At 39.8% G+C, this 14847-nt stretch overlaps 1 protein-coding gene across 1 annotated transcript in view; it reads right to left on the bottom strand.

Annotated features, from left to right (window-relative positions):
- The window catches only part of DNAH8 (dynein axonemal heavy chain 8), a 283834-nt gene that overhangs the window by 147803 nt on the left and 121184 nt on the right, over nt 1–14847 (bottom strand). The window contains exons 39-44 of the mRNA XM_070245526.1: nt 14585–14687; nt 13478–13582; nt 12950–13111; nt 9320–9544; nt 6442–6614; nt 4875–5053 (exon numbers count right to left, since the gene is read on the bottom strand). Coding sequence (XP_070101627.1) covers nt 4875–5053; nt 6442–6614; nt 9320–9544; nt 12950–13111; nt 13478–13582; nt 14585–14687 — 947 coding nt within the window. The remainder of the gene's footprint in view (nt 1–4874; nt 5054–6441; nt 6615–9319; nt 9545–12949; nt 13112–13477; nt 13583–14584; nt 14688–14847) is intronic.

Below are 14847 nucleotides of genomic sequence, written 5' to 3'. Positions count from 1 at the left end.
TTCTGCAAGGTATTCTCTTGGCTAGATATTCCAACTCAAGATAGATGTGGGGTTTTAAAAATTATTTTATTGAAGAGAGATTTTTTTAATTCACATTTTCAATTTCCTGTTATTCCAACTGCTATTTTCTTTCACAGCAGTCTGTTTTTCTTTAATTGGTTGTACATGATAAATTCCTGAATCTCTCTGAAGCTATTAATTTTATTTACTTTTGAGTTTTCCTCCGTGTCTCTATTAACCAGTTCAGTGGTCACTAGGTCTCTTTGCTGTTTTGGGTGCCTCCCTGACTTCTTCGAATATTTTATGAGACTTTGTTCTCTCTATATGTGTGTATCTCCTCATCTCAAATACAAATTCCTGTTTGCAGGATGCTTTCCTGCCTCTGGTGATTCCGGGGAAGGGGTGGGAGCGGCAGCAGAGCTTCTCCTCTGGGTTTGGGGCTTGCTGTCTGACCTGGTGTCTGAACCGGTGCACTCCTTGCCTCTCTGACTCAAGTTCTCATTTGGTGTCAGGACTCTCACTTCACAGAACCGTGTTACAGTTTGTACATGGAGGAAAAACACTGAGACAGCCAATTCCATCTCTTTTTCTCTGTCTTCTGCTATAATATTGGCATTCTGGGGATTACCTTGTACTCTGGTCTGCTTCTCTCAACCATCCCCCACCCTCAAGCCATGAGTGATCCACAGAAGAACCCTACTCTTTGATTAGAGAATGATTCTCGGGGTTCGAAAATATTTCAACAAGACAGGCAATTATAAAGAACAATATAATGAATACCCATGCACCCACCTATCAAATGTTAGCAATTTGCTTCAGATTTCATCGTAAGAATAAAGTATTAGAGCTACAGCTCAAGTCCAATGTGTCTCTCTTGGATGCACACTTCCTCCTTCTCCAGAGGTAACTTCTACCCTGAATTTGATGTCATTGGTTCCTACACCTGCTTTTAAACTACTGCTCTAATGCATGTGTTCACAAACACTATCTACTTTGCTTATTCAAAATGTAATTGTGTGTATCTATTTATATATCTACATCTATCTATAAAATACTGTACATACCCTCCTGAAAGTTGATTTATTTGTTCAATATTATTTTTCTTAATTTTATCCATGCTGATAACATAGATCTAATTCACTATTTTAAAATGCTCTGTGGTGCAGTATTCCATTGCATAAATATACCAGTTTAAAAATTCATTCTGCTCTCAATGGATATTTGAGTTGTTTGTAAAATTTGCTATAACAATGTATCCGTCTTGCTCATATCTTCTCGCAATACAATACGTGTGAGGAGTGGAAATGCCAGGTCAGAGAGCATGTGGGTCTCCACGTTCACCACCTGTCAGCAAGCTGCTCTCTGAAGCACCTCTAATAACTTACGCACACGTGAGGCATACTAAGAGTTACAATTTCTGCACCTCCTGACTAAGAGTGGTTTTGTCAGACTTTTCTATTTTCGCCAATTGGCAGGAGTGAGAACGGTATCCCCTTATCATTTTGCGTTTTTGAGTGATTTGAAGAAAATCTTTTTTAATGCTGGATATTAATCTTTTGTCAGCTATACATGTTAAAATATCTTCTCCCAGTCTGTAGCTTATGGCTATTTTTCCTCCTTCTTAAAGGAGAAACGCCACAACAGACTATGTAATTATATATACAAATATACAGGTATGAGATGTGCATATGGAATATATACATATGAGACCTAATTCCAACAGCCAGGTAATTAAAGGAAGGAGCTGGGTGTGCAATCTCATGTTATCTATTACAGGGCTGGTCTCACAGCCCATTTAGAGGAAGGGCCGGATGAGCGAACTCATGATATTTAATACAGGGAAGCCCCAGGGTACTTCTTTCCAACTACAGCCCCTTTCTGTCCTCCCAGAGAGAAGGACTCTCAATCTGAACCTTGTGTTTTTCTTTTCCTTTTTTACCACGTACACATATCTAAATAACATATATTTTTAGTTTTACCTATTTTGGAATTTTAAATAATCTTAATCATATTGTATATATTTTTGTGAGACTTACTTCTTTCACTGTAAATTATATTTGTGAGTCAGCTGTATGTCATGCGTCTTGTTGTAGTTACTTATTTTTACTGCTATATAGCAGTGTTATACAGAATTTCCTATTTTTTTAATTTCGTTTATATATAATATATATATGTTTACAATTTATATGTATTTACATATCCTGTCCACCACAGAGGACACTCGAGTTGTTTCCAGTTGTTTGCTGTTGCAGGTAATGCTGCCATGAACATTAACACAGAAGCCCAGGGCATAAGTGCAGTTTGTCTGAATATATACCAGGAGGTGGGATAGCTGAGAATAAACACGTATGCTATTTTTTCCAAAGAAGTTTTGCACGCCCACCAATAGCGGATGATTGTTTTTGTTGCTCTACACCTTGATGACGGTCAAAAATGCCAGGCAAACTTTTGTTAATCTGGCGTGTACAAAATGGAATTTCTTCAGAAGGGGGAGAGACAAAGGGAAGAGCTCACTCTGCCGTGTTGCTGTTGTCCTTCTTTCTGCAATTTCTTCATAATGGGCAATTCTCTGATTGCTGGTCATTTGCTTTCCTTCATTTGTGAAATGTCTGTTCAAGACTTTTCCTCGTTTTCCTATTGGGTTATCTTTTTCTCACTGATTCACAGGCATTGTTCATATATTTTGGACACTAATCCTTTTGTGGGTAATGTATGTTGCTAATGCCTTTTCCAAATTTCTGCATGGCTTTTCTCTGTCTTTTTGATATCCATTCATGAAAAGAATTTTAAAACTTAAGGTAGGCAATGTATCAATCTTTTCTTTACAGTTTGAGATTTTTGCATTAAAAATCCCTTTCTACTTTGAAAACAAAGATGTTTTCCTTTATTATCTTCTAAAAACCATATAGTTTTGCCTACCATATTTAGGCACTTAATCTCCAGAATTGATTTTTATATATGGTGTAGGCATCCAATTTTTACATATGTAGGGATCCAATTTCCCTTGTTAAATATTAATCTATTGTCCCACAACAATTTATTGTAAAGTCTCTCTCTTCGTCACTGATTTCCAATACCACCTCTGCCATCTGCCAAGTGTCCCTGCGCTAGTTCTGTTTTCTCCATTATATTCCACTGGTCTATGTATCAAGCCCGGCACCAATACCACACTCTAAAGTATGTTCTAAATGACATCTTTCTGAAATTTTCATCTTCGGTTTTTTTGTGGTTTATTGAAATGAAATTCATTTAGTATATTTCATATTCTAGTAAACTTGCCAAATTCTGTTTTCCTACAGATTAGTTGAATTTTCTTCCCATACGAATTTTCTTCATATCATTCGTAAATAACGAAGTTTTGCGTTTCTTTCTTTGCACTCTGCGCTGCTGTTGCTGCTCTGTTTGCTCCTTGCTGCATGGAGTAGGATGTGGAGCACAGTGCTGGACATAACAAGGATGGCAATCCTTCTCTTAGACGTTATCTTAAAGAGGATGCCTCAAGCTTTTAACAGGAGGATGTTTGCTGTGGATATCTTTTATCAAGTCAGCCATGTGGACGGATATCTGGGGAAGCATCTAAAGAATAGCAAGTGTAAGGGATCTAAGGAGAGAGGTGCTTCAAACGTTTGAGAAACATCAGAAAGGTCAATATGGCTGTAGTAGAGAGAGTGATTGGACAGTAGTAAAAGATGAGGTCAAAAGGTCAGGGCAATACAATGGGGATGCGGGGGGAAGGAGTGAGTGGGATTGTCCAAGACAATATAAACCATCGCAAGGATTTCAGCTTTTACTGAGCGAAGTCACTAGACAGCTTTCGGCAGAAGAGTGTAATGATCTGACTCATGTAGTAGGACTGCTGTGGTGCTGTTTTGACACTAGAAGGGAGGGGACAAGGGTAAACAGAGGAAGATCAATTAGGAGGCTTATTGGAATGGTACAGGTGAGAGAAGATGATTGGCTTGAACCAGGATGATAGCAGTGGGGCTAAGAGGTGGCAGATTTGGGATGTATTTTGAAGGTAGAGCTAATGGTGTTTGCTGACAGTTTGGATGTGAATATAACAGAAAGAAAGGAGTAAAGGATAAGTCAAAGATTTTTGTCGGAGCATCTGGAAGAATGGAGCAGCTACTTAGGGCGATGGGGAAGGCTGAGGAAGGAGTAGATACTGGGAGGGGAGATTAGGAGCTTGGTTTTAGATATAAGGAATTTGGACCTATTAGATATTTGTGATGTCAAGCAGTAGATATCAGTTGTATGTATGAATCTGGAGTTTCAAGAAGTCCAAGTAGAGATAGAAATTTGATCATATAAATAGTATTTAAAGTTCGAGTCTGCATGAGATCACCAAGAGAATGCACGTAGAGAGAAAAGAGAAGACCACCAAGGACTGAGTTCTAAGACAGAAGTGCTCTCTACTCTTTTTTTCTCTGTCCACCTGAAACCTATCTTTCAGGATTTTCTCAAAATTTCCCACCAGCTTATGGCCCCCCTTCTTGTTTTCCAGTGTTGCTATGCATCTTAAAAATCTTTCATTTCAGTGGATAACGCAGGAAGGGAAGTCACATGTGTCATCAGTTTGCTATCTTGATCTTAGCTCCTCCACCGCTGTTTCAGGCAATAACAAACTGACTCTATTTTCATAATCAAATACACATTCAACTCTTGGGTTATAATGCCTGCAATAGTATTGAACCATATGCAACTGATACTATGTAGCCATTTTTGACCCAGAAAAATAGCAATATCATAAACATCAACTTACACTAATTTTGGTTATGTGGAATAATATTACATTAGATTTGTATCAGAAAGTAACACTAAAGTGCAATAAAAACAAACTCATCAAAAATAATTTAACGGTGTTTGACACTTGCCTTTAAAAATCCTTCCTAGCCCTCGAAAATCCATTTGATCTGAGCAGTTAAACACGACCACATATTTTCCCAAACACCTTCCCATGTCTTTTGTCGTTTCTGTTTTGCCAGTGCCCGCGGGTCCTGCTGGAGCACCTCCCATGTTCATTCCCAAAGCCTGTGCTAAAGTGATATAGCATCTGCAAATGTGAACCAGATAAAGCGTTGTGAACATGGGATGACACCTGTTACAGTAAAGCACAAGCAAAAGTCCAGTGTGATTGGAATGGGCCTGTTTATTTTAGAGTTTAAGAAGCCACATAAAAGATACAGGCAACCAAACAAGGCTGGAGAACTTGATATTCATTAGAAGTCGTACAGTGATTGCAAAAATTTCTTGGGACAAACGTCTCAACTCCTCAACCCTGACTTAAAACCTTCAGGCCTTCCTTCCATTGTGGTCAGGATAAACCCTAAGTCAGAGGACCAAATAAGCTGTGGTGTGCTGGCAGAAGTTTAACCACCAAATCTCAAGGGAAAAAAATAAATCTCATTTTCATATTTGCTGATTTCAGTGGTACAAATACTTCCACCAAGGTGTACGACAAGCTACCAATGTGATATCACAAAATTGGGAAGATGTGCGTAGCTGGCTCTCACAGGCTGCTACAAGCCAACTCCAGAACACTATTGCAAATAAATCATTTTACCACGAAAGGTTTCACTCATTTAGATAAGTGTAAAGAATAATATAATGATTCTCCTCGTATCCCTGATCCAGCTTCAGTTATATTTGTTTCGGATCTAAGCAAAACTTAGCGAAGCTTTGGGAGACGTGCAGCTTTATACGTAAACATCAATGGAAGAGAAAACACGTTGACAAATTTATGCTGCAATGACAGTAGGCATATAAAGAGAGGTTGGATGAATCAGGAGGAGGTTGAAGACATAATTTGACTGTCATAATTTTACCTGGAGGCAGCCCTATTTAAAGTAATGGCAGAATTCATTGTTCTATGACCCAATTTAATGCAATTCTATAAACATTTATTGAGTGAGTTCTATGCACAGCACATGGAACTGAGCGTCGTGGGATACAAAAAGATGAAAAAGATCCAGTTCTTGTCTAGTGTCATATACTGGAAAGAACTGTGAGGGGATCTGCCATTGACTGATTATTCAGACCTGGTCAAGAAGCTTCACTTCCGGTATCAATTCCCACATTTGAAAAACAAGGAGACTAAATTAGACAATCTCCAAGGCCCCTTCCTTCTTTGCAATTCTAAAGACTTCCTTTATGGTTCTAGAGATATTTTGCCATCTTGCAACCTAAAATTCAAGACTAAATTACTCGTAGTCAACAGTCTAGCTTGTTTTTATTCTTTTATCTTTTGCTACTTCATAAAAATTTAATGTACAGGTAAGTTTAAGTAACAACTATGGTTATTTCATTGTTAGACTGACTTTGATGAGCTAGCATAGATCTAACACGACAACAATACGCTTTTTCATTTCAAATGCAATTTCAAAACAATTTTAAGCACATTATTTAATTACAAAATGGAACAACAAAAACTGAGTTTCCTACCTGTCTGTTAGTGGAGTGATAACAAGACGATCAGTGCAACCCAGAAATTCATTTTGGTAAATAAAATCAACATCTGTAATAGATACCACAGTTTGATCCAAGTCTTCCTTAAAATAAAATCTACTCTGTTTTAGCCACTCAAAATCAGTAGCTGATTTGATATGCATTTTTACCTAAAAACATGAAATACATCGAGGTTACATACTGAAATGCAATAGCGTAAAAGACAAGCATATGGGCAGTTTTTATTCACTCATCCAGGAACTGATCCTCATTCATTTAACATACATTTATTGAGCCCTTCCTCGAACCTGACATTGCTGGGTGAACAAAGACAAAGATGGTTCTTGCCTTCTGGAGCTAACAGAAAAGTACAAAAGACAAAAGGATAAACAAGTAATTGCAATAAAGTAAGAAAAGAAATTCAGAGTTCACAAAAATATGTAGCAAGAAGACTTAGCCTAGAGAGCCTGAGAGGTGTACTCAGAGAAAGACACACCTAAACTAAAGCCTGGATAAACAGTAAGAACTAGCCAGGGAAATGAAACAAAAGGGGTGAGGGAGGTGTGGGAGGGCAAAATGTTCTAGGCAAAGACCCAGAAGATCTGGTTGGCATGTTCAAGAAACTGAAAGAAGTTCAGTTCAGCTGAGGCATCAGGACTCTGGCGAGAGAGTAAGAGGTGAGGCCAGAAGAACTGGGCACGGGAAAGGGGTTGGGCATTGTTCTCACAGCAATGGGAAGCCACTGAAGGGATTAAGCAGGCAGATGCAGGTCATATATGCACATTTGTCTTCCTACACCAGCAGTATAGCCAAAGCAACCAACCTGCCCAGTCATCAGCATTTACTACGGGGCAAGCGGTACTGGGCTCCCACTGCAATGGATGCAAAAGACAGAAACCAGGCAAGTACATTTAGGAACAACATCCCACTATAACCACATTCTGGTGCTTCATGACTTTCCTTTGGCAAAGTTGGAGAAACTCCAGTCCCACCCACTCAGGGGATTCAACATAGGAAAGCGGCAAATGGTCCCCTTCACTGCTCTTAAACCCGGTGGCCCACTTCCAGCCATTCAGCTGACACTAAAAAATGGACCTCTGGCAACTGTACAATGTTCCAATCTCCATCTAATCAAGTCTCTGTGCTATTTACAGTCTTGCTTTTGTTGTTGTTTCATTGTCTATGATTTTGCATCCCCCTCCAGTTAAGAATTCTGGCTTCCCTCCTAAAGCACAGTTTGTATTCATCCCCCTAAAACAGCTACTTTCAGGTAATATAATCCAATGCCACCCCCAGGGACTCTGCTAACACAGGACCCGCAGCCATGGAGATGCAATCAGCTGGCTACTTTCAACAATGTTAAGATGGTAAGGACGAGATGGAAGAGGAAGAAGAAAGAACGGGTAATATTTATGGAGTTCTTCCTGTAAATCAGGCTGTTCTAAGCATTATACATGGAAAAATAAAATGCAAATATCTTGGCCATGAGATCTCATTTTAGTTGAGATGTAAACTGACCAAGAGTTCAGCAGCGATTAATACAAAAACAAAACAGTTTCATGGCTTTAATTGTATACAGCCTTTTTTCTTTTTTAAAAAACCATTGTGTTTATAAAGTAAAGCTTTGCTCAGCACTTAAATTGGAAAGAAATTTCTTCAATAGGACTTCAGCTTTGAGAGTCAGTGAGAGATGTATAGACAACATCCTCAATAGTATGCTCTTAGCAGATACAGTAATGCATTCCATAGGAGTTTTTTGAGATGGACTTTAATGAAAGCCAAAGCATAACAGTAATTGCAATGCAGTGAAAGGAAATCTGTAGAAAGCCAAAGAAACATGGTCTAAGTATGTAGCTTGCTGATGATTAGCTTGATCCAGAGATCCAGAGATACATCCTAGAGCAGCGTTTCTTCACCTGGGAATCTTGCTGAAATGCAGATTCTGATTCAGCAGGTGTAGGGGAGGTGAGCAGGGGGAGGAGACTGGAGATTTTGCTTTTCTAACAGCTCCCAGGAGATGCCAATGCAACTGGCTAGCATGCAATACTTTGAGAAGCAAATATCTAGATTCCAGGGGAATAAATGGACTGCATGTCCTTCAGTCTTCAATAAATATAACTTATCTGATCAGAATTTTTGATACAAGTTTGAAACAGGTAGTCTGTGATCACATTCTCTAAAAAAGGGCCGCAAGTCGCATGAATTATGTGTCTCTGATAAAGGAAAGAGATAGCTTTAAGACGAATCAAATCAAATCAAATAAAGCAATGGTATTTAAAGACAAAGATAGTCAAATGGTGCTATTTCAATACCTCCTGGAGCCCCTACTCTATAATAGATAACCACTGCTTTAGGAGAACTTGATCTTGCTCAAGACCACTCATTAGAGTCCTATTTCCAAAGGGAATTCAGGTACCACCCCTGTTACTCGCACCACGCAGAACCTTGCCTAAGTCAAGTCTGTGATGCCAGGCTGGACACTACCAATTGGACAAACAGCCATGAGAGTTCTCTGAAGCTTGATTCTATTCAATCTGGACTTCTTTCCCAATCAGCCCATCACAACTCATAACCAATCCTACCTAAATTATATTATGTCCCTGGTCATTTAGTTTAACGTAATGATTAGTTAGTTCACATCACATCAGTCTGTTCCAGACTTTCAGGATGCCAAATGTGAGTGTACATATACGCTTGTTTAAACCACTAGATATAGGAATTTGTAGAGGTGGTATATATGGAGACAGTTGTGATGAAGGACCAAGTAGATAGAAGGTTCATATAAGGTAGGAAATATGTATGATTTAATTGTTCATTATTAGGAGCACTAAATTATTAATTAGTACATTGTTACTTTAAGAAAAAAATACTTTACCAAGTCATCAAAAATATCTCTCTGATGCACATGGATGGTAATTAGAGTTTCAAATTTCACTCTATCAAACTTGCTTAGGTCGTGTGTCGTCTGACTAATTAGAGTATTCAGGATGTCCAAAAATTTCTGATTGGTCGCTTGCATGATCTTCCTGTCATCTTTTGCATTATTTAAAGCCTCCTCTGAATCATGTGTCCACAACATCTGAATTCCCAGAAGACCAACCTACAAATCCAGCAGACAAATAAATTTGCCAAATATTTCAAGCATGTCTGCAATAACATTTGGGGGGTCACTTATTCACAAAAGACGAACAGGTTTTACTTATTTTAAATTTAGAAAAAGACATGCATTTCTCCACTCCCAAAAGAGAAAAAAAACACAATTAAGGTTCTAACTGTTGATATTTAATGATTTCAGTGTAGATATATAAATAATAATTAAAACAATGGCCACCATTTATGGAGCGATATGTGTGTTATGGAGGATGCTTTGGAAATTTTTCTCTAGAGGGCCTGAGACCACCAGATACCTCCGTGAGAGAAAGATTTTTCTTTCTCAAGAAAAGCAAGTGGAATTAATAGACTCTTTGTTGTATATTTTTCTTCAACAGGTTTTCCAAAGGTTTCTTCATAACTTCTAAAAAAGATATGCTGCCTATCTCCTTTCTCGATCTCGAGGTCTCTCTAAAATCCATATCTTTATCTACATCTACTTCTCTGCCTCTATATTTATCTAAAGGAGAGAAAGACAGAAAATGAGAAGAGCAGAAGCTTGTCCTTTGTCTCCTCATGCAGGCATAAGGAAATTGTGAGTGAATTCATGTTATCTACAATTTCTGCCCCAGAAAAGGGAGTAAAAGTAGTCAGAACGTGCCCTCTCCCCACCTCTTCGCTCTAACAGTTGTCCCTTTGGGAAGTTTGATTCATTCCCAGAGATAGATCTAAGATCACTGGGACCAAAAAGGAGCCCCACGTGTGGCAGAGGACTGAAAGCAGTGTGTGCGGCATGTGGACACCGTGGGGCATGGCACTGGATGTGGGTGAAGCAGGAATAAAACCTCCTTATCTCCGCCTCCTCAGAAACTTCCATATTTGTCCTGCTAGAGCAGTGGCCAACCTGGCGCCTTCAGGTGAAGATATATGAAAGCACCTGGCTGAGGTGAGCAACAGGATATAGAGGAAATAGCAGGTGTCAGGAAGCTCCCAATAAGTAAGCCAATTCTGACCCTGATGGCAGCAGAAGATGGTGCAAGATAGGAAAAGCGAAGAGAAACAATACAGAAACAGCAGTGTAAGGCGGTCTGATTTAAAGACAGAACCACAGACCCTGAAAAAAACCACTGCATAGTGGTATATTCTAAAAACCCATCTTTAAAATTACTATCCTGAGTCACCAAGAAAAGTTTAAATTGTGTTTTTTACTCAGTTTAAGAAGGCGGGGGACTTGAAAACTGGAGATGTCTCGTTAAAGTAAAAAAATAAAAAAATAAGAATGTCCATTCTCATCAATATTATTTGATGCCTGTAATAAGCACATTAAAAAATATTGGAAAGGAGGGGACAGCCCCATGGCCAAGTGGTTAAGTTCACGCACTCTGCTTCGGCGGCCCAGGGTTTCGCCAGTTTGGATCCTGGGCGCAGACCTAGCACCACTCATCAAGGCACGCTGAGGCGGCGCCCCACATAGCAGACTAGAAGGACCTACAACTAGAATATACAGCTCGAACTTGCTCTTCAGCTCTTCCACTTTAATGCTAAATCCTCTGTCTAAGGCTCTAGACTAAGCCTCTCCTTCAGAGCATACATGGTGAGCAAGCTTTCCTGGGGGAGGGAAAGAATGTTGATTTAGTCTAAGGAGCTATTTTCTCAGCTTATCAAATTAAGTATTCTATAAAACTTTACAATAAAGGTAATAATGCTAATAAAAATATTAAAATTTGCCAAAGATTTTATACAATGTAAAAATTGTATACAATATAAAAAATAACAATATTAACATATTTTCTCCAGGGGCTGGCCCGTGGCCAAGTGGTTAAGTTTGCGTGCTCTGCTTCGGTGGCCCCGGGTTTTGCCAGTTTGGATCCTGGATGCGGACATGACACCACTCGTCAGGCCGCACTGAGGCGGCATCCCACACAGCTCAACCAGAGGCACTCAACACAACTGGAATATACAACTGTGTACTGGAGGGCTTTGGGGAGAAGAAGAAGACTGGCAACAGAGGTTAGCTCAGGTGCCAATCTTTAAATAAGAATATTCTCTCCTGGGGCTGGCCCCGTGGCCGAGTGGTTAAGTTCGCGCGCTCCGCTGCAGGCGGCCCAGTGTTTCGTTGGTTCGAATCCTGGGCGCGGACATGGCACTGCTCATCAGACCACGCTGAGGCAGCATCCCACATGCCACAACTAGAAGAACCCACAACGAAGAATACACAACTATGTACTGGAGGGCTTTGGGGAGGAAAAGGAAAAAATAAAATCTTTAAAAAAAAAAAAAAAGAATATTCTCTCCAACAAAGGTTGATTCTCTATACGAACTTATGTCGTTTGAATAACTAATTTCATATCATTTCAGCTGTCTCCACTGTGTGTGCAGTAGTTCAGGATTTGGAGCGTGGGTTGGGAGGAGCAGTTGGAGAAGAAATACAGTTTGGGCAAAAACTGCCTATATTTTCCCTGGATAGCTGTTGCCTTCTATCCCACACTATCTCTGACCTGGATCACAAATCATCACTTTTCATTTATCTTGGCTGAAAATTTAATAAAACTGTTGGCTCTTCACTTTCTATATCCAGTTCTAATAATACTTAGCACTTCTCAGAGCCAGAGGACATTGGAGCTGTTCAAGAGAACACTGCTCCAACCCCCAGCCTCCTCAAGGTCTTCTCTATTTTTTTTTTTTTTTTTTTTTTTGAGGAAGATTAGCCCTGAGCTAACTACTGCCAGTCCTCCTCTTTTTTGCTGAGGAAGCCTGGCCCTGAGCTCACATCCGTGCCCATCTTCCTCTACTTTATATGTGGGACGCCTGCCACAGCATGGCATGCCAAGTGGTGCCATGTCTGCACCCGGGATCCAAACCGGCGAACCCCGGGGACACCAAGAAGCGGAACGTGCAAACATAACTGCTGCGCCACCGGGCCGGCCCCCTCTTCTCTCTTTAAAAACTCAGTTGCATGAGAAGGCCTCTTTTAACATATTATGCCAATTTTTAATCACTTGAAGGGAAAATAAAAAGGGAAGATGGATTTCTTTTAAGAAAAGATATGCTCATTCTTTTTATATTGTCCATGTCCATATTTCTCTCTGTATTTATATCTATCTATGTATGGACATATAGAGATAGGTGCCTTTTCTATAGATAGACGTCTTATATATAAGATGAAGATTTTCATGAGTGGTTTTACCCTCAGTGTATGTCTTTAATGATGGGAGAAAGGCAGCAAGTCCTCTTCTGAGGGACGGGATGAGTTGGCCTAGAATGGTGTAGATGGACAAGCAGGTGGCTGGGAAACGAGGGTGGGCAGGCCTCTCTCACTGGTTCAAAGCTGCAACAGCCTCCTCACCATCAGGCCAACTTTCTCCTGCGTATCCTTGCCCCTTATTCCCACTGTTTAAACACTGTGCATGCTCACCTGTGCTGGAAAGTGATTGAGGAAAGGTAAGAGCTGAAATCCTGAATCGCTGATTTGATAGTAGGCAGATCTAATTATATTATGTAGTGACGACATCTGCATTTTCAACAATTCCAGAAGCCAAATCTCTACAGGACCTTTGGCCACAACAGGAGTATCCAGCTAAAAAATACATTACAAATATATTACAAATTGATGATAATTTGGTATTTTTACAAACGTCACATACTTAACTGGAGAAAGCAAATAATACTACACAAAGCATTTAAAACACGAGTAATATCAAGCAACACTAGCGGGGTAAGGAACTATAAACATCATCTACTCGAAAACCTTCGTTTTGCAGATGATAAGATGAGTCTCAGAGAAGTTAAATGAGTCATTCAAACTGGTTTGTCACAGAGCCCGGGCTGTAGAACGGGAACCCAAGTCACCTCCCCTCCCTTTTTTTCCTAAGAGAATTGCATTCTCCTCAACCTAAATTTGTAAAGAAATGCTAATAACAAGATTTTAAACAAGTTAAATTACAATAATTTTTTCTCCTTCTCTTGATATGACGGCCAGGATACGATCGTAGTCTTTTGCATGAAATGTCACCTCATTTATGTTGTCAGATACCGCAGGGAGATGTGGCTGTAAGAAGCACAACACAGAGCGCAAACGTCACACACACACAAAAAGCCACTGAGACATTTTAAAAAGCCGTCTATTTTGTATCTTTGTAAACGGTTAAGAATTTACTTCATTGTCTCCAACAAGCAAACAAACAAGATTGCTTTAACCCTTGACCGACACGGAGACCCGGTTTTTAAAATCCAGCCCTAGAGAATGTTTCCTCTAAATCCTGCAAACGCCCCTCTTATGCTGTGAGATTGGAGTAATGACCGTCGCCTTCCTCTAGATGGAGACTGAACCATATGGTACCCGCCCTCTTCCCTCCCAGAGACAGCTCAGTCCTGCCCTCCCTCTTGGCTCTGTCTCTGCCTGACACAGCTTTCACTTCCCTCCTCTCTTTCTTCATCCCTGCAACTCCCTGGAAACCAACAGGGAAGATATTATTAGCCGTTTCCCAGATTCCCAAACCAGAAACAGCCCTGGGATGTGTTTCAGTGCCTCTCCCACCCAGTTGTCTATGGTTTTTCTCCTTCTTCTGGAAGTACTGCCCTCGGATATGGCTAAAAGCATTTGAGAAGCACTCTGGAGGGAAAAAAAGGACAAATCCAAGCCACAATACTTATTTGATCTAAGAATATTTAGAGTAAAATACTCATAATAATGGATTACATTTAGTGAGCATATACTGTGTGCCAGATGCTTTTCAGTGCATTGTGTCACACAATCCTTATGACGATTCAATAACATGGGGACCCTTAATAGCCCAGTTTTATAGATGAAGAAAGTGACGCACAGGAAAATTAAGAAGCTGGTCAAAGTCACCCAGCTGGTGAGCTACATAATCAGTGACTCCTGCCTCAGGTTGATGGGCTCTGAATATGCAGAGAATAGGACATTTTATAAGAACATAATTTTTAATACTCTTCTTTCCTGCCTGCACTTTTATGATGTTGACTTCATGTTTATTATTATGTATGCTGTAGAAAAAAATGATTTAGGTAACAGATATTTAGATTATACCTGTATGGTATGGGAATCACTGGCTTGTCCAAGAATTTCCAGGAGAACTGGATCAGATACGAAGAAGAATCTTGGAAATAGTAATCGCTTCTTCTCCAGATACCTTTAAATAAAGTCATGTTAACAAACGATTTTTTCTGGATTATTAATTTTCGGGTTTTTTAGCCAAGACACAATCACTAATATCTTCACTAAGATAATAGCAAACACCTATCGTCATTTCCCATTTCCCTCTGAAATGTTTGGTTGGAACGAATGACCAT

The sequence above is a fragment of the Equus caballus genome, chromosome 20, assembly GCF_041296265.1.
Source record: "Equus caballus isolate H_3958 breed thoroughbred chromosome 20, TB-T2T, whole genome shotgun sequence".
NCBI lineage: Eukaryota > Metazoa > Chordata > Mammalia > Perissodactyla > Equidae > Equus > Equus caballus.
The sequence above is the reverse complement of the archived record's forward strand: the minus strand, read 5'-3'. Positions and strand labels throughout refer to the sequence as shown.